The following is a 23,124-nucleotide window of genomic DNA, read 5'->3' as shown; positions in this document are numbered from 1 at the left end:
TTTGAGGTCAAATCGAAGCAACTCGGATCATGAACCTGAAATATCAAATCCATGTATCTTTCAATATACTTGGAATTGGAAGAATTGGAGGTCAGATTCGTGCTCCTGAGCATTTTCTCTTTAAATTAATGTACTCACTTTTAATTTTTCATGAATTTTTGGTTGGACCAGTGTGGTGGTCTTCACCTGAGAAGATGACCGGAGTTAGGGCTCTGGTGGTGTGTTGGCAGGAACTAAACCATTTGATCTTGGTCCAAAGTTTTAATCATGGCCTTTTGTTTTGGTTGACTCATGTTACCACGCGTTTGACTCAGGTGTTTGGTGCACTCTAGCGTGTGACCATCAGATCTACCACCTCAATTAATGAGGGAGATCTGATGGGCCTTGTTTTTTTGTAATTTCTGAATTTATGTTTAATTGCTTTATTTTGATTAATTCATAATAATTTTTTCATTTTTAATTCAAAAAATATGGAACTTTCACCAAAAATCTTTAAATATTTTCTATTTCAGTTTATGAATTAAAATTATTTTTTGGATTAATTTTGATATTTGTTACGAATTAAATGTTTTTGTGCATATTTTTAATTGTTTAAAAATACTTCTGACTTTTCAAAAATCATGAAGTTTTTTGTCTAAGGTCCTTTGACTTTGTTTGACCTAGGATAAATCTCTTGGCTATTTATTTGGTGTTTTGAAGAGGTTTAAGGTTTTGACCAACCTAATTTGTATTTTAATGCATTTTTAATTTGATTTTTAATTGATTAATTGTGTAAAACTTATGTTGAGCTATTTCTATGGTCTTGTGATGTTTGACTATTTGCTTGGGCTTTGGTCATGGTTGATTTGACTTTTATTGGATTAAAATCATTGGATTTACAAGATTGATGAAATGTACATTTCAACTCCCAAAATGAATGAATGATTTTAATTTGATAAAATTCCAACCATGACCAATTTGTGTTTCTCTAATCTCCCCTCCCTCTTCATCTTCATCCCTATTTCTTTCCATCCTTTTCATTGACCAATGAAGTCTCAACATCCTAAGACTAATTGGTTCACCAATGACCTTGTGTCAAATGAACCAATACAAGTAAGGATGAGATAGGTCCATCCCTTGTGATCTTTTCTTTTAGTGTGTGGTATGTTTTAAGAGTTTGGTTCATTATACCAAATCTCTAACATGCATTAGCACCTAAATTTTTATTGCCCGGCCTTAGATAGTTGTGACTTCTACATAAGTCCAATTACGATTACTTAACATAGAGCTAAACTTGACCCTAAAGGCATAAAATTCTAGTAAGTGAGATTATAAGTCTCCCATCTTACATGGTTTTGTATGGAAACTTGGAATTTTTTCCTTCCTACAAAAGATGTCTTGGTTCAAGGATATATGCTTACGAATAGATGGTTGAGTGTTCGCCAAAGAATGACTTAATCAATAGAAAAGTAAAACACTACTAAGATTCAATTAACCTTGACTAACATTTGACTAACTCTTATTAAAAATGATTTACTTTCAAGCCATTTACTTTATGCAATTTAATTCCTAGTCATTTACCATTCATTGCCATTTACACATCATTTAACTTGATTATGTTTATGCTATTTTCACTTTGCTCATTTGAGCCATATATTGTGACTGTATATATTTGTTTGTGTATTTTGTTTGCGTTTGTGGTCTTAGGACCTTAAAATACCTAATAAACAACAAAAACCCTAAAAAATATTTGGTGGACTGTTGAGCTTGATTTGAACTTTTGGACTTAGTATTAGGCAACATTCCATATGCAAAAGGACTTGGCCAATGGCAACATTTTGAGACCAAGTTATTGTGATTTGAGACTTTATTTGATGCAAGAATTAAGATCAATTTAACTTATCTGCTACATGGCATTGATGCAACTGTTATTTTGATCTTATGTATGATGTATTATTCTGAGTTAATCAAGGAGTATTTCATCTGACTCATGAGAAGACAAAGAAGATTGATAGCTACGGAGTTTCTTGCTTAGATGTGGCTATATTTATTAGATGCCTTGACCTTCATGATGCTTGATATTTCTAATTGCTTGTGGATAATTGCTTGATTCAAAGTCTAAAGGGAAAGTGGGTTATCTATATAACATTCTTCTCTGTTGGATTGTATCCCATTAGTTAGATCTTTTCAACTCTAAACTTTTAATTTTATGCCTAGGATTAGTCTCTTCATCTCCTCCCACTTCTTAAATTTCAAAATCTCCCCCACTTTTCAAAGATCTTCTTTGCTTGTGATTTCAAACTTAGACTCTGTTTAAATGATTAGAAACTTTGGCCTTATGCCAATGAATTTCAAAACCTTTTTCTTAAATCAAACTTGTAAATAAATCTAATTACATTGACTTAAAATTTAAAAAGACAAAAAGAATTAACACCCATTCAAACTTTTTGGCCCTTTTTGCCTCTTTTAACTTAAATTTTGATTAAAAGCAATCTACTCATTTTGAAATTGATACCACGAACTACGAGGTTTTGATCCCTCATTTTTATGTTGGTACTTAGGCACAAGTGTGAAGGTCTTGTAAAACACAAAAATAGAACCAATAAATTCTTTTCTCATCCCCACACTCTATTTTTCCTCAAACATCTTTTATACAAAAACATATACACATATAAAAAGGGCTCCCTAGGAGTACCTGGAATACTTTAGGTGCTAACACCTTCCCTCAGTGTAACCAAACCCCTTACCTGTAATCTTTGGCATTTTATTAGTTTTGATTTGAAAACTTCTTATCTTTGGGTTTTGTTTGTACTTTTCCCTTCTCCTTTGGCTTACTTTTTATTGACGTTAAGCTTATCCATAGTTTGATGGTCATGAATTAAACGCTACATAAATTAAGTGGCGACTCTACTGGGGAGTAGTCCTCAGAGGGTTTAGCCTACTTTTTTATGTGTATATATTTGTATATTTGATGTTGGTATACTTATTTGTATGATATAATCTGCTTGTTGTGCTTGGTGATCTCTGAGTGGTTACATAAGTTCTAACATGAACTTGAGTGCAATTAACATAAGAGGATGGTATAGTCATGATCAACTTGTGTGGAGTAGTCCTTAACAAGTTGGATCGAGACCCATCTACTCAGTGGAGACCCTTTTTGAGTTACTAATGTCACACAAGTTATTTGTGGTTAGGCATTAATCTCTCTGAGGACCGTATAACATTTAACCCAACTTGGCCTATTTAAGACATAGTGCGGAGATTGCTAGGGTGTAGACCTGAAAACAGTTGCTACGCGATACTACACTCATACCAGTTTCTCTTGAGAATATTATGGGTTGATGAGTCAGTCATCCTAACCTGTAATATTCGATAGATAGGATTAAGACTCTGGGAACTTTTTAGAACATGATCTACAGGTTCTTAACCTGACTCCATGCTTGTGACTCACAATAAACCCTTTGATTCTTTGTTGATTTGATCAAGTCTTGTCAATACCAATGGAACTTGGGTGTTGATAAGGTGAAAACCATAATCCACCGAAATGGATGATTGATCTTGATGATGACTTAATCCATCCCTTGACCTTTGCTTGTGCTTGCTTTGTGTGTGATCCTTTATTTGTGGTTGTTGCATTCATGCATACATGCACATCATAACATTCATCAAGAAAAATAAATTTCAAGGAACTAAGATCTCATTTGAAAATATTTTTAGACCCTTGATTATTGGAAGAAGGAACACTAAGAAGTACAGTTTCAGATGTCCTGATTTGAAAGAGTTAAGAAAGTTATCATCTTTTGTATTAGATCCCTTGAACTTCAAGCAACGTCATGGGAAGCTTTTGTCTATGCTAACCCCTGATGTAGTTAAAGCACATCTCAGTGTTGTGGTTCAGTTCTATGACCCTCTCTACCGTTGCTTCACTTTTCCAGATTATCAACTTATGCCTATGTTAGAGGAGTATGCCCATCTCTTGGGAATATTCATTTCTTACAAAGTTCCCTTTAATGAATTGAAGGAGATTCCCATATCTCATGTCATAGCTGAAGCTCGTTATCTGGAGAAATCTGAGATTGAGACTCATTGGGTAAAGAAAGGATGAATTTTTGGGTTGACTTATGAGTTCCTCATTGGTAGAGCTACTGTCTTTGCTCAAGCTGGTAGTTTGGATACTTTTGAAGCTATCTTTATGTTGCTCATCTATGGTCTATCTTTGTTCCCTAACATTGACAGTTTGGTTGATGTTAACTCCATTAGAATTTTCTTGATTGGGAATCCTGTACCTACTCTATTGGGTGACATGTATTTCTCTTTGCATTTGAGAAATTCTAAAGGTGGTGGGAATATTGTGTGTTGTGTTCCTCTTTTGTACAAGTGGTTTATTTTGCACTTGCCTCAGACACCTGCTTTTCTGGAGAACAAGAAATGTCTACGGTGGTCCTAGAGACTTATGTCTCTCACTAATGATGACATTATTTGGTATGATTCTGCATTGAGTGGTGTGGGTATTATTGATAGTTGTGGTGAATTCTATAATGTGTCTCTCATTGGTACACAAGGAGGAATTAACTACAATCCTGCTTTGGCTTGTCGATAACTTGGGTTCCCCTTGAGAGACAAACCTAATAACACTCAGTTAGAAGGTCTTTTCTATCAAGAGGGTAAAGATCCCCAAAATTTGAAGCAGAAGATGATATATGTTTCGCATAAGGGGCATAAGAAAGGATGATCAGAGCTTGGTCTACGCAATTGTGTGGCTTTGGAAGCTTACACTACTTGGGTGAAGAAGAGAGCTTTGGAGTTGAAGATGTTGTATCCTTGTGAAAGACCTACATCCATGGTTATGGCTAATCCATTAACTCTCCCTAAACAAGACGTAGAGGAGTTAGAAGACACACTCGCCAAGATGAAGCAAGAGAGAGATATGTGGGAAGAGCGGTTCCATGCTTTGAGCCAAAAGCACGAGGAGTTTCATCTTGAGTCGAAAGACAAGGATGCACTTATTGAACTTCTTGAAGACCGAGAAGTGAAGAGACAAAGAGAGCCAGAGGGTCCATATTCCCCTGGTATGCCTCAACCTTCCGGTGCTTGGAAGAAGATTGTTGACCAGCTTGTCCTTGAGAAGGCTTAGATGAAGACTTCTTTTGAGTCCGAGATTCGACGCATCCGAAGGGAGTACGTTCCCGCAGCCAGATCATCTGACATTGTTGTTAAGGGATACTTAGGATGATTAGTCTCCTTTTCTCTTGTATTTGTACTTTGGTTTCTGAAATTGTACTCAGTGTAATCCTTCCAAATTTTATGAATAAAATGAGATTTTTATGGCCAATCAAATTGTTATTGTTATTATTCGAATATATATTTGCAATTAGAACTTCATATGTTCCTTGAAATTTAAAACAAACAAAAACATTGCATTTCATGCATCATTTGCATAGCAGGATTTTCTTCTGCCAGATGTCTTATCGGTTATTCTTTTGTGCTTCAGCCAAACTGACTCACCGATACAAAACTCGCACTAATCAACCCAAGATCATGGAACATTTGGAATAAGAGAATAGAGAGCTAAAGGATGAAATTGCATGGTTGACTGCTATGATGGACTCTGTTGTTGTTGCGCATAATCAGTATTCACCAACTCCTGCAACTCCTCCCCATAGGACTGTTATTTCTAAGGTTGCTACCTCGACTGTTCTGTAAGAACCTAAATTGCTATATTTTTTGAAAGCAATATAATGGTATCATTATCTCATCCTAAAACTCAATGTAAAAAGCGTGAAAAGGGAAAAACCAGAACTGCACTTTTAACTTTCTAACAATAAAACCTCAATGTATGAGCATGGTATAATGCATACAGTAGCAAACATACAACAAAAACACTATGTACTACATTTTTACTTCAATTAATATTCAAGAATGATGCATGAACAGGAGTTTTAAAGTCTAAGTGCACTTACCTATTGGAGAAAGTACAATTCTTCTTCTATTGGTTACAGATGAGAATTGATGATCTGGTGAGCTTGCTTGGACCCTAGGTAAGCTGTTTGAATGCTCACTTGTGCTTGAGAACCCCTAGATTCTTCTGACCAAACAAACTTGCAAGTGTACAAAGTGAGAGTTAGAAACCGATGATGGAGTTGTTACAGTTGTGTTTTAATGGTTTGAACAACTTCTATTTGATGTTTAGAAGGTGTTTGGATGGTTGGTTTGAAGAATTTTCAACAAAAATGGAATTTCGAAGTTTGAGGTTTGGAAGTTGTAACAATGGAGTTTTGGATGCAATTCAAGGGGTCTTGAGTTGTGAGGTTTGACTCTCTATTTATAGAGGTTCTAAAGGGCTCAAGTAACTTGCAGAAATTGATCTTAGATCAATTTGAATGCTGGTTTGGATGTTTGGTTTCATTTTGCACAAAAAATGCAAGTTGGATTTATGATGAAAAGGTGGAGTGAAACAAGGATCTTGGTCATGCTTTTATGAAGTCTAAGAGTTTGCTTCTAGATTTAGAGGTTAAGTGTGATCAAATGACACAATTTAGAAGCTCAATGCAAGAGTTGTTGGCAAAAGTACTCCTTTATGCAAATGGATATCAAGTTTTATGCAAAATTGGAAAGTCCAAGATATGCTTTACAAGTTTCATGTTTTGAGTCTTTTGTGAATCAAATTGGATCATACTAAACAACTAGATTCAAAGTTTATTAATTTTTAGGGATCAAAGTTGACTTGAAAATTGTCCAAGTGTTTCAACTTGAGACACCAACTTCATGGCCTCATAACGTAAAATCCTTTCACTTTTAGGGAATGAGACCTCTAGTAAAAAGTGAAAGTATGGAACAACAGATTTAATTTGTGCGTGGGAGCAAAGCAAATGGTTGCTTGGATTGGAAGTTATGGCCTTGGGAAGTTTGCCACTTTTGACATAAAATTTGGATACTTACTGAAATTTTCAATGTCTTCAAGATTGCCCTTTTTGCAAGTAAACTCAATTCTCTTAATTTTTATTGATAAAATTCATAAATTAAACATATCTTCATAAAATTTAACTTGAAAAGTTCATATTTGATCAAAAATCTCAAAAGTTAAAGGTTTGACTTTGTAGTGTATTCGTTGTGTATCAGATAAAGTTGAATTTCTTGATCTTCAATAAATTGAAACTCTTGAGCCAATTGAACATCATGGATGGTCTCTAAGAATTTACTTGAGTGTTTCAAGGCTTAAGATCATGTCTTGATCAAAATTCTCAGATGAAATTGAGTGTTGCTGAGAAACCCTAATTGGTGAGCTAGATGAAAGTGAAGCTTGATGCACTTGTGATTAGGCTACAACACACTTATTTGTTGGTAAGAGGGATCTCTTGACTGTATTATAAATTGATTTATTGATGATCAATCTAAAATTTTGACTGATCAATCCTTTGAACTCTTTGAGGGAAACCCTAACTCACTGATGAAACAAAACCAAGCATATCTTGATCTTGAGGTTAGCTATGCTTGAGTGATGTCTATGATGCAAATTATTATGAAATCTAGGGGTAAAATGTGGGATGTGAAGACTACCTTTCTGGGTTTATTCCCTTAATAGAAATATAGAAGTTACGAAACTCCCAATTATGTCTTCCTGCTCCAAAAGTCAAGGAAGTGACTCCGTATGTTGTAGAAGAAGTAGTTGTTTAGGAAGGTGTGGTCGTTTAGGACCCTATAGTTGTTTCTGGACATAAGGATTGCGTAATGGAAGAAGTTGCTTCTCAAATTGTTGTTTCTGAAACTCAGCCAATTGGAGTTTTTGTTTCTCAATCTTCAGCTAGAACTTCATTTAGAGAAATTACTGTTGGACTTTTGAAGACCATGGAGGAAATCAAGGTTGATAATGCAATGGTCAAAGAGTGTCTTGACAAATACAAATTGATGTTTCAATTAATTCTATCCATACTTCCTCCACCTCCTCCTCAGAACCCTTAGCCCTTTATTACTTTTAATGCTAGTTGTATCTTTTATGCCTTTTGGCATAATTAATGAAAATCTTTTTGTTTCTTTCTCATTATTTTGTTATTTTGTATATGTCTTTTTGATTGATGACAAAGGGGGAGAAACATATTTAAGGGAAAGATATTCGTAGTTATTTTGATAGATCTAAATTCCTTAAGTAATAATCCAAACATTCAATAATGTTTTCTGCTAACAACTACTCCGAAGAATAGTTTGTTAAATGATTTTAGGGTTATATTCAAGAATCAAAATGGTTATGATCAAAAATCATAAGTTCTTAAGAAGTCTCAAAGATCAAAATACAAGTTACCAGTTTCTGATAAAATGGTATTTTATCTGAGTTTGTACAACCTTTATGCTAATGATTGAGAATCAGATTCAAGGAATTAATATTCATGTTCTGAACCTAGAACATTGAGTACTTGGCATAAAAGTACTTCTGAAAGTTCTTTTTGGAAACCATGGCATTGACGTCTAGCTATAATGAAGAGTTTGTTCTAGAGTCTATTTAAGAAGACGACTAGTTCTAAAGCTTTTGAAGTGAAGCTTATCAGAATGTTGATGTTAACAAACTAGTGCTCTAGACAATATCAATTAACTTCTGAAGATAAACCAGATTCTGAGTGAAAAATTACTCTAGTACTTCAAAAAGGTTAGTCAGGAAAGTGTTCTTTCATTATGATTTTATCTTTTTAGGATTACACATCTCAAGGGGAGCTTTGTGCTTCTTTAAGATGTATTCTTCTGTGATTACCCTGTACAAAACTATTTATAAAAATACATGTTTTTTCATCATCAAAACTGGGGAGATTGTTAGAACAAGATTTGGTTCTACATATATACCTTGAGTTTTGATGATAACAATGTTGTATTTGTATGAGTACAATTTTGGTACCCTAATGGTTTATTATTGTGTAGCATTAACATCCAGTTGTGATTCTGAATATATGACGTGCAACGTCATCAGATTCTTAACAATGTGTTCCAAATCCGCTTCAGCGCCAACTATTAGAAGTTCTGAAAGATGTTCAATATTATTGTTGCAATGATCTTTCTGCTTTTGTGCTAATTCACTCCTAAGATGCTTTTGAGGAGACATTATGATTATACATGGCGTTACAACTCTCCCCCAATTAGAAGATTTTAGCCATCGAAAATTATCTGATAAAAATAGATTTGGATGAGCCTCCTTCATCCGACTTTCCGACTCCCAAGTCATGCTCCCTCCAGCAAGTCCTCCCCAGACGACCTTCACAATAGTAATCTCCTTACCTCTGAGTTGCTTCACTTCTCGATCCACAATCCTCAAAGGTAGAGCATCCACCATCAAATTATCTCTCAGATGCATATCATCCATCTAAATCACACGAGAAGGATCAAGAATATACTTCCGGAGCTGGGACGCATGGAATACATCATGCAAATTTGTCAGTGACAGAGGTAAAGCTATTTCGTAAGCAACTATTCTAACCCGCTGAGTGATATGGTATGGCTCAATGAAACAAGGTGTAAGTTTCTTTGACTTTAGCGCAAGCCCAACACCGGTCACCGGATTGACTCTCAGAAAAAAATGATCACCCTCATTAAACTCAAGAGCCTTCTTCCTGTTGTCATGGTAACTTTCTTGCCTGCTCCGAGATACATTCATCTTCTCTTGGATCATCTTCACCTTCTCGGCGGTCTGCTAAACAATCTCATGCCCAATCACAACATTCTCTTCCGTCTCATACCAACATAGAGGAGTTCTACACCTCCTACCATAGAGAGCCTCAAAAGGTGCAATCCCAATACTGGAATGGTAATTATTATTATACGTGAACTCTATCAATGGAAGGTAGTTGTCCAAAGCACCTCCCTGCTCTTGGACACAAGCTCGCAACAAATCCTCTAGAGACTGAATTGTCCTATCAATTTGGCCATCAGTTTGTGGATGATATGCAGAACTCAACATCAACTTAGAACCCAAAGCATCCTGTAATCTCCTCCAAAATCTAGACGTGAACCTCGGATCCCTATCAGAAACAATACTAGATGGAATACCATAAAGCGTCACAATTATGATGATGTAAATCTCCGCTAGTTTCTACAATGAAAACCTGATCTTAATAGGAATGAAATGAGCCGATTTAGTCAGTGTATCCACAACGACCCATATAACAACATTTCCTATAGTAGTGTTTGGTAAACCTGTCACAAAGTCCATCAATATATTTTTCCACTTCCACTCAAGGACATCCAACGGTTGCATTAGTCCACTTGGTCTCTAGTGCTCCACCTTTGACTTATGACAAGTCAAGCAAGAGTACACAAACTGAGCAATGTATCTCTTTATTCCCGACCACCAGAAGAACTTTTTCAGATCTTGGTACATCTTAGTAGTACCTGGATAAATACTCAAACTACATCTATGGCTCTCCTCCAAAATCATCCTCTTGAGCTCTGGCACATCAGGTACATAAACCCTATTCTGAAATCTCAATACACCATTATCATAACGTATGAAATCTGCATTCCACAATTTGGTTATCTGAAGACAATCGATCAACTAAAGTTACATCCTTCGTCTGACCCTCTCTAATCTCATCAAGAAATCTACTGGTTAACTTCGCCTACTAAACTCAAGTCTCTGAACTGTTCGATCAAATCCAACTCCCTGACCATCAAATCTGAAATGTGTAAAGATTTTCGACTCAAAGCATTTGCTACAACATTGGCTTTACCAGGATGGTAATTCAAACCAAAATCATAGTCTTTCAAGAATTCTAACCACCTTTTCTGACGCATATCCAGTTCCTTCTGAACAAACAAATATTTCAAGCTCTTATGATCACTGAATACTGCAAATTGGGAACCATACAAATAATGTCACCACATATTTAGCACAAACACAACTGCAGCAAGATCTAAATCATGAGTTGGGTAGTTACATTCGTGAATCCTCAATTGTCGAGAGGCATAAGCTACCACTTGACCATTCTGCATCAAAACACCACCCAAACCCATCTGAGATGCATCGCAATAAACAATAAATGGTTTTGAAGGTTCTGGTACTATCAAAATTGGTACCGTTGTTAACTTCTTCTTCAGCTCTTGAAAGTTGTTCTCACACTGCATATCCCACACAAAGGCTTGACCCTTTCGAGTCAATTGGGTTAGTGATAAATCTAAATTCGAGAACCCCTCAATAAATCTTTTGTAGTAGCCAGCCAAACAAAGGAAACTTCGAACCTCAAAAACTGTCTTTGGAGCCTCCCACCGAAGCACCGCATCAATCTTCACCAAATCAACTGCTATACCCCCATCTGAACTTACATGCCCGATAAAGCTCACTTCTCGTAACTAGAACTCACATTTAGATAAATTGGCATATAATTTCTTCTCTTTCAACACTTGTAGTACCACGCGAAGATGATTTGCATGGTCCTCTTATGATTTAGAATACACCAATATATCATCAATGAACACTACAATGAACCGATCCAAATAAGGATGGAAAATAAGATTCATATAATCCATAAACACATCGGGAGCATTAGACACTCCGAACGGAATCACAGAGTACTCATAATGACCACATCGAGTTCTAAATGTTGTCTTTGGAATATCTTTGTTTTTCACTCGGATCTGGTGATAGCCTAACCTTAAGTCAATCTTACTAAACACACAAGCCCCTACCAGCTGATCCATTAGACCATCAATTCTGGGAAGTGGATACTTGTTTTTAATCATCACTTTATTCAACTGGAGGAAAATAACACACAACCGCATACTCCCATCCTTTTTCTTTACAAGCAACACTGGTGCTCCCCAAGGTAACACACTTAGTCTAATAAATCTCTTCTCAATCAATTCTTCTAATTACTTCTTCAGTTCACTTAACTCTGATGGAGACATTCTTTAAGGAGCCATCGACACAGGTCTAGTACCAGGTACTAAATCTATGATGAATTCAACTTCTCTTTCTGGAGGTAGATCACTGATGTCGTTAGGAAATACATATGGAAAATCACAGACTACCTGCAGATTACCGATCACTTCTTCTTTCTCAAGTTTCAAGGAAGAAAGCATAGAAAACACCTTCTCTTCACCTTTTAAGAACTTTCCCACTTGACTAGAAGAAATAAACATAGAATCTTCCTCTACAACAAACTCTGGAAAAACCACGGACTTATTGTAACAGTTAATGTAGATGTGGTTGAATGTCAACCAATTCATACCCAAGATAATATCGAGTTGACTTAACGGTAAGCACACTAAGTCAATCATGAAATCCCTGTCATAAACAGTGACATGACAATGCAAACAACCCATTGTAGTAGTCACTGAGCCATTAGCTGGAGTATCAATGACCATATGACCATTCATAGAAGACACCTCAAGATTCAGCCTTTTCACATAATTAGTAGATATGAACGAATTCGTAGCACCCATATCAATAATAGCAACCAAAGGAATTCCATTAATAAAACTTGTACCTCTTATGATATTATCCGAATCTGAAGCATCTGCACCATTGAGAGCAAAAGCCTTCCCTTGAACTTTAGTATCAGCAATCTTCTTGGGCTTCTAGCAGTGAGTACTAATATGACATTGCTCTCCATAATTAAAATAGGTTACAATAACACTTTTGCATTCAGCAGCACAATGACCAACCTTCCCACATTAGTAACAATTCAAAGCAGTACATTATGGAGCATGATAATCTAGTACTTCACACTTGAAACACCTAACAGGAGTAAGAGCACCTCCCCCACTTTGAGTCTTCACACCAATAGTCTTCGGTTGAAACCTTTGTTTTCCCTTAGAATCTTTAACATCATAAGTCTTGTTATGATTCTGATTACCACTTCTCTTGTCACTAATGCTCTTGTAATGACTGGATCTAGCACGACTGTCTTCATCATAAATCTTGTACTTGTTTACCAGAGTGGAAAACTAGCGAATGTCTTGGTAACCAATGAATTGCTTAATCTCTGGACACAATCCACTATCGAACTTAATGCACTTAGATCCTTCAGTTTCACCCCATTATAATGAGGGCAGAATTGAGACAACTCCTCAAACATAGCATCATAGTCCGTAATTGTCATGTTACCATGCTTCAGTTTGAGAAATTTGATCTCCTTCTTTCTACGGATGTCAGTCGGAAAATACTTTTCAAGGAACACTCCCTTGAAAGAAGCCCGTGTAATACCAGTTCCTGAAGCTTCTAACCATATCCCACTCACAAGAAATCACTTATGCTGATTATCTGTACAACAAGTATCGAAACATACAAAATAAACCAGAAAGGGGTGAGAATAAAAATTATTTTCACACAACAACATCAGTAATAGAAATGTAGTGTAAAGCTAATGCACCAACGCCTCATCAAAATATATGTGGTATCAAGTTTTTGGGTATCGGAGGTGTGTTACTGATATTATCCCATATCACTAGACAACATCCCTAACACCACTGAACCGAAGTCCTACGTCACTTCGAGACAAAATTCCCACATCACTGGGCTGAGGTCCTCTGTCGCTGGATCGAAGTCCTACCTAGCTCCATATCAATATGGTGCATGAACATGAAAACTTATCAACATAACTCAAACATCATACACACATCAAAATAATTATTATGCATAATCACGTAACAACACTCCAAAATATAGGTTCCACCCTTGAACCAACCAAAAAATTATTTATATAATCAAATTCAGTAATTATATAGTTTATCAAAATAATTATCACTTCCATATTAATTCAACATAGTTATCAAAGAAACTCTAAACAACTCTGTAATAATCCTTATATCTCAAAAACAACCCTAAAGTACTAAAAAATACTCTAAAATGTTCAAAAGTGTTATATCAGTAATTTACGAGTGATAATTTTATGAAACTCTAAATAATTAAATATTTTTAACTAAACTCTAAAATATTATAATTAATAATATTACATTATTATTATTATTATTATTATTTAATTCGATACAACACTATAGCTAACAATGATGAACAATAATATACATTAATATCTTAAATCCAAAACAATTTTTAGACTAACAATCAAATAAGCATTACTGACATGAAATTTATCATTATTATTATTATTATTATTATTATTATTATATATTAATTAATTTAATTTATTATAATTTACAATATCAATAAAAGGAACATGTTTCAAGCATACACATGAATAAAGTAACAATGAGTTATCACAACCGACTTGTGACAATGGAAAATCAATTTTCTTATAACAACCATTCAAACCAAAATAATGTAAAGAATATAATATTATTTCACAAGCATTTCAACCACAATTAGCAAAACATATAATGTTTTTAAAACATAACACAAGTGACAGAATTGAGGATTCAAAAAAATCAATTTCTTTGATTGCATAATTTACTGTACTCGAATGATAAAATTAAAAATTTGGATCACAATGACCATAGAAATTTACTCCAAATTCATGAATAGCATCATTCATGTGTAAATATATTCGTATGACAGTGATCTCAAGGGTTTGGGCCAAAACCCATTTGGTTACAAACAAGGCCATAACCCATGTATAATAAAAATATAGAGATAGGAGGGTAAGGACCACTCACTATACTGATTGTTCATAAGCACTCATTAGTAAAGAAATTCCCTCGTTACCTTGAAATATATCTTCTTTCCAAATCCTCTATATATCCCAATTCTTCACGTCTCTTCATGATAATGTTTTTTTTTTTCAGTTTTCTTTTCTCTGTATCTTTTCTTTTTAATTTTATTTTTGATACTCTTCTTTCTTTTTTCTCTCCCTTCTCATAATATAATAATAATAGTAATAATAACAATAATAATAATAATCATAATGATCATAATAATAATAATAATAATAATAATAATAATAATAATAATAATAATAATAAACCATATTAATTTGTGACTTTTCATTTTTTTTTCATACGACTAAAAAATTTCCCAAAACTAAATAACTCAATTAATTATCCCAACTAAATAATTATTTAACTATAATAATAAAATAATATCACACCTTAAATAATTTTTTAATTAAATACATATCTAAATAATTTTTTAAAATATTAAATTAATTTCTACATTCCTCGTTCTCAAAACTTATTAACCCTATTAATTATAAAATTACCAAAATACCCTCAATGATCATAAATAGTTTATAACATCAATCAAATCACACAACAAATACAAAAACAATTAAAAATACCAAAATTTCTAATTCGAGGCCTTACATTTTCTACCTTACCGGAAAATTGTTCAAGTGCAGATTCTGGTGGATGTGGGGAGCTCAGGCAATATGGTTTCGGTTGCTTCTCTTGATCCTCTCAGCTTTAGTGATGCTCAGGAAAGGTTTCTGGATGCGTGGAGTAAACTGAATATTCTTGAATCATGCTACCCATATGCTCTATTTTGATGGAAGTTATTGAGTGATTTTTGCAGGGTTTTTGTGGCTGCAAAGCTTGAACAAATGAGGGAGAAGCATGCTATATTTATAGAGCGTATGAAGAACCTTAATACATGCCAAATGAGGTTAAAACTCATGTGAACCAAAAAATGAAAAATCGTGACTTGCTTGATAAGAATGGTGAGGTGCCATCCTTAATTGTTGTGCCAATCCCCTTCTCATTTTGTGCAACACATAAGGAATATTCTTGCCAATCATTTGTGGTCCCCACTCCTTCAAGAAACTCTATCAAATTCAATTTGCACATGTATCCATATGTGTACATTTTGCGTATTTTCTTAGTATCTTGCTCATGTATGGCACACGACTTCCACATGACTTTTGGCTTGTAATTCACTACTTCACATGTCCTTTAATACCTGATGTTGAACTTGATCAAACATGCTTGCATTTGGTGGTTTGTCATAACATTGATGATGCTGCTGCATTTTGATCATCGTTACTCCAATTCAGCCTTGTATTTTCATGATTTGGATGATGATGGTATTGTCATGATATCCCTTTGAAATTCTGCTGTAGTCAGAGTTCAGATGTTCTACTCGAAGTCATGACATTTGTCTAACATTGTTACTAATACAGCAAGACAGTTATACAAATTAAAACCCAATACTAATATGCACACATTCACAGATGTCACGACATCTGCTACTATATCACCATAGAATGGAAGAACACCCAGTTCTGTCCATCTGGTACAGAGACACAACAGAGATCAAACATAGCACTTACTTCAGTTGAGCCTGCACAGTTATCCGCATGCTGTCTCAATATTGTTTTGAACATCACCTGTTACAGTATTACAGTTTGCTGGCCTTGTACTTGTATTTCCTAAAATAAAGGTTAAACAAGTTCACCTAATTTCCACATATTAGGGTGCTAACAAATAGGCTATTTGTTAGGTTCATTAATTGTAGCTCAGTTGTTAGTTTCCTGGATTTTAGCTCAACTGTTGGATTCCTGAAGAATAGCCTGAGAAAAATACTGAAACAGAAAAACTAACCATCCTACACTTTAGCATATGCTGTCAGTCATGAATGTCACAACATTCAGTTTGACGTCCAGAAGATATACCATATGCTAAGTCTGCTATTTTCCTGAAAATAGACTATGCTAACTGCTGTACTGTAAAAGACCAACCAGTTTATACTTCAGTATCAGCTTACAATAATAAATGTCAAGACATCCAGTTTGACATTTTCACAATGGGCCTTATGCCAGGTCTGTTGTCCTCCTGAAGAAAAGACTGAAATAAATATTGAACTGAAGCAGAAACACCAACCTGCCTATTATTTAGTATATGTTGTCACTGATGAATTTCAAAACATCCTGTTTGACATTCAGACAGTAGGCTATGTACCAGGTCTGTTATTCTCTTGACAAACAGACTGAAGTACAGGCTGACTTATAATAGACATGATTATAACGTGCAGAAGGTAAAAACACAACTAATTGTTAACCCAGTTCGGTACAACATCACCTACTTTGGGGGCATACCAAGCCAGGAAGAAGATCCATTATCAGCAGTATTAATTCAGAGTTAAACTCCCCCGTTTATAACTCTTCACTTAATCCATACCCAATGCAATCTATACCTAGGAACTCCTAGATAGAAACCACCAGTTTCCATTCCTATCACTACAATTACAATGTAATGCTAAACAACTTGAACTTGCTTCACAGCTTCGTTCAAGACCATAACAACTCTTACCTGCAGGCTTTGAGTTTCAAATAATCTCATGCTTTAAGCACTGAGAAACACATGGTAACCTTCCCACAGGTTGGGAGGTTTACCTCACACACACCCCTAATTTTTACATTGTTTGACGCTTATCAAACCTAGGTTACAATCTGCTATTTATAATCTAAGCACCCAACTGGATTTGGGCCTTCAGCAATCGCAGCAAACTTCTCCTTTGCTGTTACAAATCCAGCAGAAAACTTCTGCTATAATCAAGGTCTTCAACCTTTTAGGTCCTAAAATATCTCCATATTTAGAAACTGTATATTCACCAAATATTCTGATTGAGTCTTCAAGACCTCCACAAATAACGCCACATAGGATTCTAACTAATCCCAAAATATTGAATCAGTTAACACATAACAGAATTAACTAATTCAGTTTTATACACAGGCACGATGTTACAATCACGATGTTATGACATCCTACATGACATGTTGGTCCAGATGTTGAACTTCTTCAACCCAACATATTAAAACAACAAAGGTGATTACATTATTTGTTTTACAAAATTAATTATAATCCTAAGGTATTAACAATCTCCCCCTTTGGAAAATTTTAGCTAAAACAAATAAACATTACACTAGACACCACATCCCAATATGGGTATGCACTTCCTCTCTGTCATTTTCAGCACCATCACGAACACCAACTTTGGTGTACATGAGGAAGTAGCTGTACAAGAATCAGTTGCATCAAAACCCTTCCCCTCAACCCTAGAGCTTCCTGAAGAATATGTAATACTGAGTACAAAGAAAATGTAACTCAGATCACAGGACACAACTGTCCTCTTAACTCAGATCACAAGACACAAGTGATATACCCAGTTAGTGACTTTTGTGCCTGAAACCAAGTTCTGCTTGCTACCATATTTTGCTTGCTTCTGGTACATCCTCAGGACAATGTTTCTTTCCCCCTTTTTAGCTAAACATTTATAAATGAACCCTTCACAAAACCAGATCTAGGCGCAGTATGCCCAAATCTTAACAAACCCCATGGTTTAGAGGGAATGGAATGTCGCTCTTGTGAGAAGAGGAGTGCTGATGCATCCTTTAAATAGGCCAGACCGTGCTTAGGAATTAACGGTAGGAGTAAATGCTTGGTCAAGATCCATAAATATTGGCTGAGAATTAGTCAGAGAATCACCAACAATATCTCAGACAATCTTTGAATACCTTTTATAGCTCTTGACTATTTCTTTTCAGAAACAACAGTTCTAATGCATGTAGACTATTCCATATATGCAGTCAGACACGTTGCACGCGATGTCTTAACATTCAACGCGGCTTTTGCCTGCATTCTTCATGTATTCTCCCTATCATCATTTCCTAAGACCACTTTCGTACCTCCAGTGGTAGCTTGACATCTGGCTCCACTACAGCCAAAATCACAAACACCAGTAGATGGTTACTCCCCCTGAACCACACAACTCTAACACTCATGCCTATTCTAATATATCATAATGGGACACACCACATCCATATTTCCTTATGACTGAAGTTTCAGAAGGTAATAACAGTATTGTCTAAGGCAATGTCATGACATCCGATCATACATTCTTTTGCTCACTCAACCTTGACACACACCACATCATCCCAATAACTAACAGGGTGCCATACCTTGTTATCTGAGAACACATAGATCACAAGCTTGATGATTACTTGCAGCTCAAGGACATAACTCCCCCTGTCATGAGCAACCCATTCTCCTCTTGAGACATGGAGATCACACATGAACATATCCAACACCCCAAAGTTGGACCTTCACATACTTCCTGATTCAAAGAGAACCCCGACCACTTGATGAATGGAAAACATAAGACGCATCTTCATGTCTTCAAGAGCACTCCCTCTGTTCAACCTTCTTGACTGAACACATCCACACTTTGTGTCAATCTCTCTTCTAACCAGAACAGAAAGCCACTTCACAAAATGTTCTAACATAAGTTAGGACATCCTTCATAGCATAACAAAGAACCCCATCTGATAGTCTTCAGATATCACTGAGTCACCAGCTTGATCCAAAAGGACCCAGACACAAATTTGGGACATATACATTCTCATCTCATTACAAGAGATAATCTTCCATAGATAGCTCAGAACTCCTACCACAAGCTCCAAGAAATGAATAGAGAACACCTCCTTTTGTCTTTAACTTACTACTTTTCTGCTCAAAAGTAATTTGTCTCAGACTTTCCTCAAGAATAATCAGCTGCGATATGTTGATTATCTTGATTCTTCGAACTCACTTCTGAGATAGACCAAATGCCACTGGTTGATTACCTCCTTCATGAATCCTCATATGAAAAAGTCAAATGCCACTTTTTGACCTCTCCAAGTTTATCAGACTTCTCCCAAAGATATTCTGACCTTTCAAGTGAGACTTGAACTTCAATCTACATGTTAAACAAAACTTAGATTCTCCAAGACATGAACATGTAACATCTTCTCCATCCAGCAACTCCAAAGAACTGCAATGAGAACAATCTTTTTGAAGTACCCAATCTACAACTCTGTAGATCCTTCTATCTTAAGTTGATGTGCCACTTCACCAACTAAGATTCTGATGTTGAACCAAATGTCACAACATTGTGTTTTAACATCTAGCTGTTGAATTCAACTCCTTCTTCTGCCACTTGAAAGAACTTCCTCCCTACACAGAACAAGAGTTCAACGCTCTCATAGACTTAATTGTGGAACCAAGTTTGAGTAAAGAACCTCCATCCTGCAGGTTTGCAGTTAAGTCATCCAAGCTCACACCTTGATGAATCCCTGCTTCTTCTGCAAAGACATCAGACACTCTGATGCATGAGTCTTCTGAAGGACCGGTTAGAGACTAATCCTTCAGCGATACTAAGGATTCCACTTCCTAAAGCAAGGCTGTTTCCATGATGTCAAGAATGCTGCCACTTGTTCTTAACTCCATAGTGTGCATTAGCCAATGCACTTCCTTACCTAGATCAGACATAAAGTGATCCAAGTAACCACCATCAAGACTATGATGTCTTCTTCTTCTTGTACACACCAGGGCTGAACATGTTTCTTGCCAGGAAACCTTTTCAGAGATCATATGCTTTTGCTGCCACCAAAGTGATAGATCATAAACCAATGTACTATCCTTCCTGTGATTCTGCACCGGGTCTTGAAGAAGAGATGTTCCAACATCTTTAAGAACATCAGTTATCTTGAGCTCCAAGGATAATCAATTAAATACTTGTACTTGGCACAAGTAGACATTGATCTTAAATACTTTCCCAACTATCCTTTTAGATACTTCCACCATAAGAATATTTTGAAAGTACTCTTCTTGTGTCAACATCTTCTGCTTGCAAGCACCTCAACCATTTTGAGAATCTTTCCAGATTAGATTCACCCTTAGGAATGAGAGAGATGAATCCTTCCTTGTAGAGGTGTCACACACCACCCAGAACCCATGTGACATAGGTCAACAGCCAACCAGACCCTAGGTTGACCAAACGTGAGGAGGTTAACCAAAACTCCCCCTCAAATTAACAATCATGGACACTCCACACCAATATCCATGCATTGTACACACATATCTCAACAGGACATACACCATCCCTACCAGTGGCAACTAGCTCTATGAGTTATACCTATACATACTCCAATCACACCAATCAGACTCCAGCTGACCATAAGTACTAGTGAAAAAAAACAACACCAGTCAATAGTAGATATGCATTGCCAGAGCATACTACCTCAACCAACCACTGAATCTTCATATTCTCACTCCTTGAAGGAACTGTCACTTCCGAGCGTGGTGATGAATAACAAGATTCATGGTCCCAATCCTCTTAACTGAAATAGCAATCCGGTTACCCCATTATTGACTTCTAACATCCAGGGGACTTGTCTTCCAACACAACATAGTACTTCAGGGAACAACTATCCAACCCTCATCAATCTACAGGAATAAGACAAACAACAGGAAATTGCACAATGTCACATCTTAACCAGCTCCACTTCTAGAGACCAGACTTCTAAAGGTGACCTTCTTGAGCACACACACAGTTGACCCTACCCTTGTTGACTTAGCACACACAGATGTCTCCTCTTCCAGGTCACGAGTAAGTTCCAAACAAAAGTATCCCTTTGTTTGACACCAAAACATCTGCTCTTCAACCAGTAGATGCATACTTGATGAACAACATGTTCTAACATCATATAGAACATTAGTTCCACCTCCTTGGAACAAACCCTCCTTGAAGGTCTTCAAGGTCTTCATATACACTACCCAAGAGAGTGAAAGAATCAGTGATCTGGTGATTCTTACCATGATGAGTGGACTTGAGGAGACTCAAGTATCTTTGAGATCTTCAGTAGATTATGATGAAATCTTGAATACAGCAGCCTTTCATCCACATGAGGGGAAACCACATCAGAGTTTGAGTTTTGCCAGGTATTGTGCAGCGGAAATCATAATACAACTCAACCTACGAACACACACTTCGCCAGATCAACCTCCACGAACATACCAAGTTTGAATATGATTCAATACTAGCACAACTGTCCCACACAAAAGCCAATTTCCAACCTCTAGAGACAGGTACACACAGTTCCAGTTATGAATAGTCCATCCACCTACTTCAAAGGACCATTCAGGGAAATCACAGAACCTTCCACAGGTTCCAACATCAGTACTAACATAACTCCTTACAGGTTACCAGAAAGTATCACCCATGGATCTCATCCAGAAACAGAACTGGATGCCGACTCTGATACAAATTGAAATTCTGGTGTAGTCAGAGTTCAGATGTTTTACTCGAAATCATGACATCTGATCTAACATTGTTACTAATACAGCAAGACAATTATAAAAATTAAAACCCAATACTAATATGCACACATTCACAGATGTCACGACATCTGCTACTATATCACCATAGATTGGAAGAACACCCAGTTCTGTCCATCTGGTACAGAGACACATCAGAGATCAAACATAGCACTTACTTCAGTTGAGCCTGCACAGTTATCAGCATGTTGTCTCAATATTGATTTGAACATCACCTGTTACAGTATTACAATTTCCTGGCCTTGTACTTGTATTTCCTAAAATAAAGGTTAAACAAGTTCACCTAATTTCCACATATTAGGGTGCTAACAAATAGGCTATTTGTTAGGTTCATTAATTGTAGCTCAGTTGTTAATTTCCTGGATTTTAGCTCAGCTGTTGGATTCCTGAAGAATAGCCTGAGAAAAATACTGAAACAGAAAAACTAACCATCCTACACTTTAGCATATGCTGTCAGTCATGAATGTCACAACATTAAGTGTACGTCTAGAAGATATACCATATGCTAAGTCTGCTATTTTCCTGAAAATAGATTGTGCTAAATGTTGTATTGTAAAAGACCAACCAGTCTATACTTCAGTATCAGCTTACAATAATAAATGTCAAGACATCCAGTTTGACATTTTCACAATGGGCCTTATGCTAGGTCTGTTATCCTCCTGAAGAACAGACTGAAATAAATACTGAACTGAAGCAGAAACACCAACCTGCCTATTATTCAGTATATGTTATCACTGATGAATTTCAAAACATCTTGTTTGACATCCAGACAGTAGGCTATGTACCAGGTCTGTTATTCTCTTGATAAACAGACTGAAGTACAGGCTGAGTTATAACAGACAGGATTATAACGTGCAGAAGGTAAAAACACAAGTAATTGTTAACCCAGTTCGGTACAACATCACCTACTCTGGGGGCATACCAAGCCAGGAAGAAGATCCATTATCAGCAATATTAATTCAGAGTTAAACTCCCCCATTTATAACTCTTCACTTAATCCCTACCCAATGCAATCTATACCTAGGAACTCCTAGATAGAAACCACCAGTTTCCATTCCTATCACTACAATTACAATGTAATGCTAAACAACTTGAACTTGCTTCCCAGTTTCGTTCAAGACCATAACA

At 36.1% G+C, this 23,124-nt stretch overlaps 1 protein-coding gene across 1 annotated transcript; it reads right to left on the bottom strand.

The window, feature by feature from the left end:
- Positions 1 to 11,862: 11,862 nt before the first annotated feature.
- Positions 11,863 to 13,055, bottom strand: LOC127137256 (uncharacterized). The gene is made up of 3 exons (XM_051063730.1): positions 12,962 to 13,055; positions 12,676 to 12,860; positions 11,863 to 12,531 (listed from the first exon to the last, which is right to left on the bottom strand). The coding sequence occupies exons 1-3, from the start codon at positions 13,053 to 13,055 to the stop codon at positions 11,863 to 11,865; spliced, it is 948 nt and encodes a 315-aa protein (XP_050919687.1).
- Positions 13,056 to 23,124: the final 10,069 nt, after the last annotated feature.

This window comes from Lathyrus oleraceus, chromosome 4, assembly GCF_024323335.1.
Source record: "Lathyrus oleraceus cultivar Zhongwan6 chromosome 4, CAAS_Psat_ZW6_1.0, whole genome shotgun sequence".
Lineage (NCBI taxonomy): Eukaryota > Viridiplantae > Streptophyta > Magnoliopsida > Fabales > Fabaceae > Lathyrus > Lathyrus oleraceus.
Note: the sequence above shows the minus strand (reverse complement) of the source record. Positions and strands in the feature narration are given on the sequence as shown.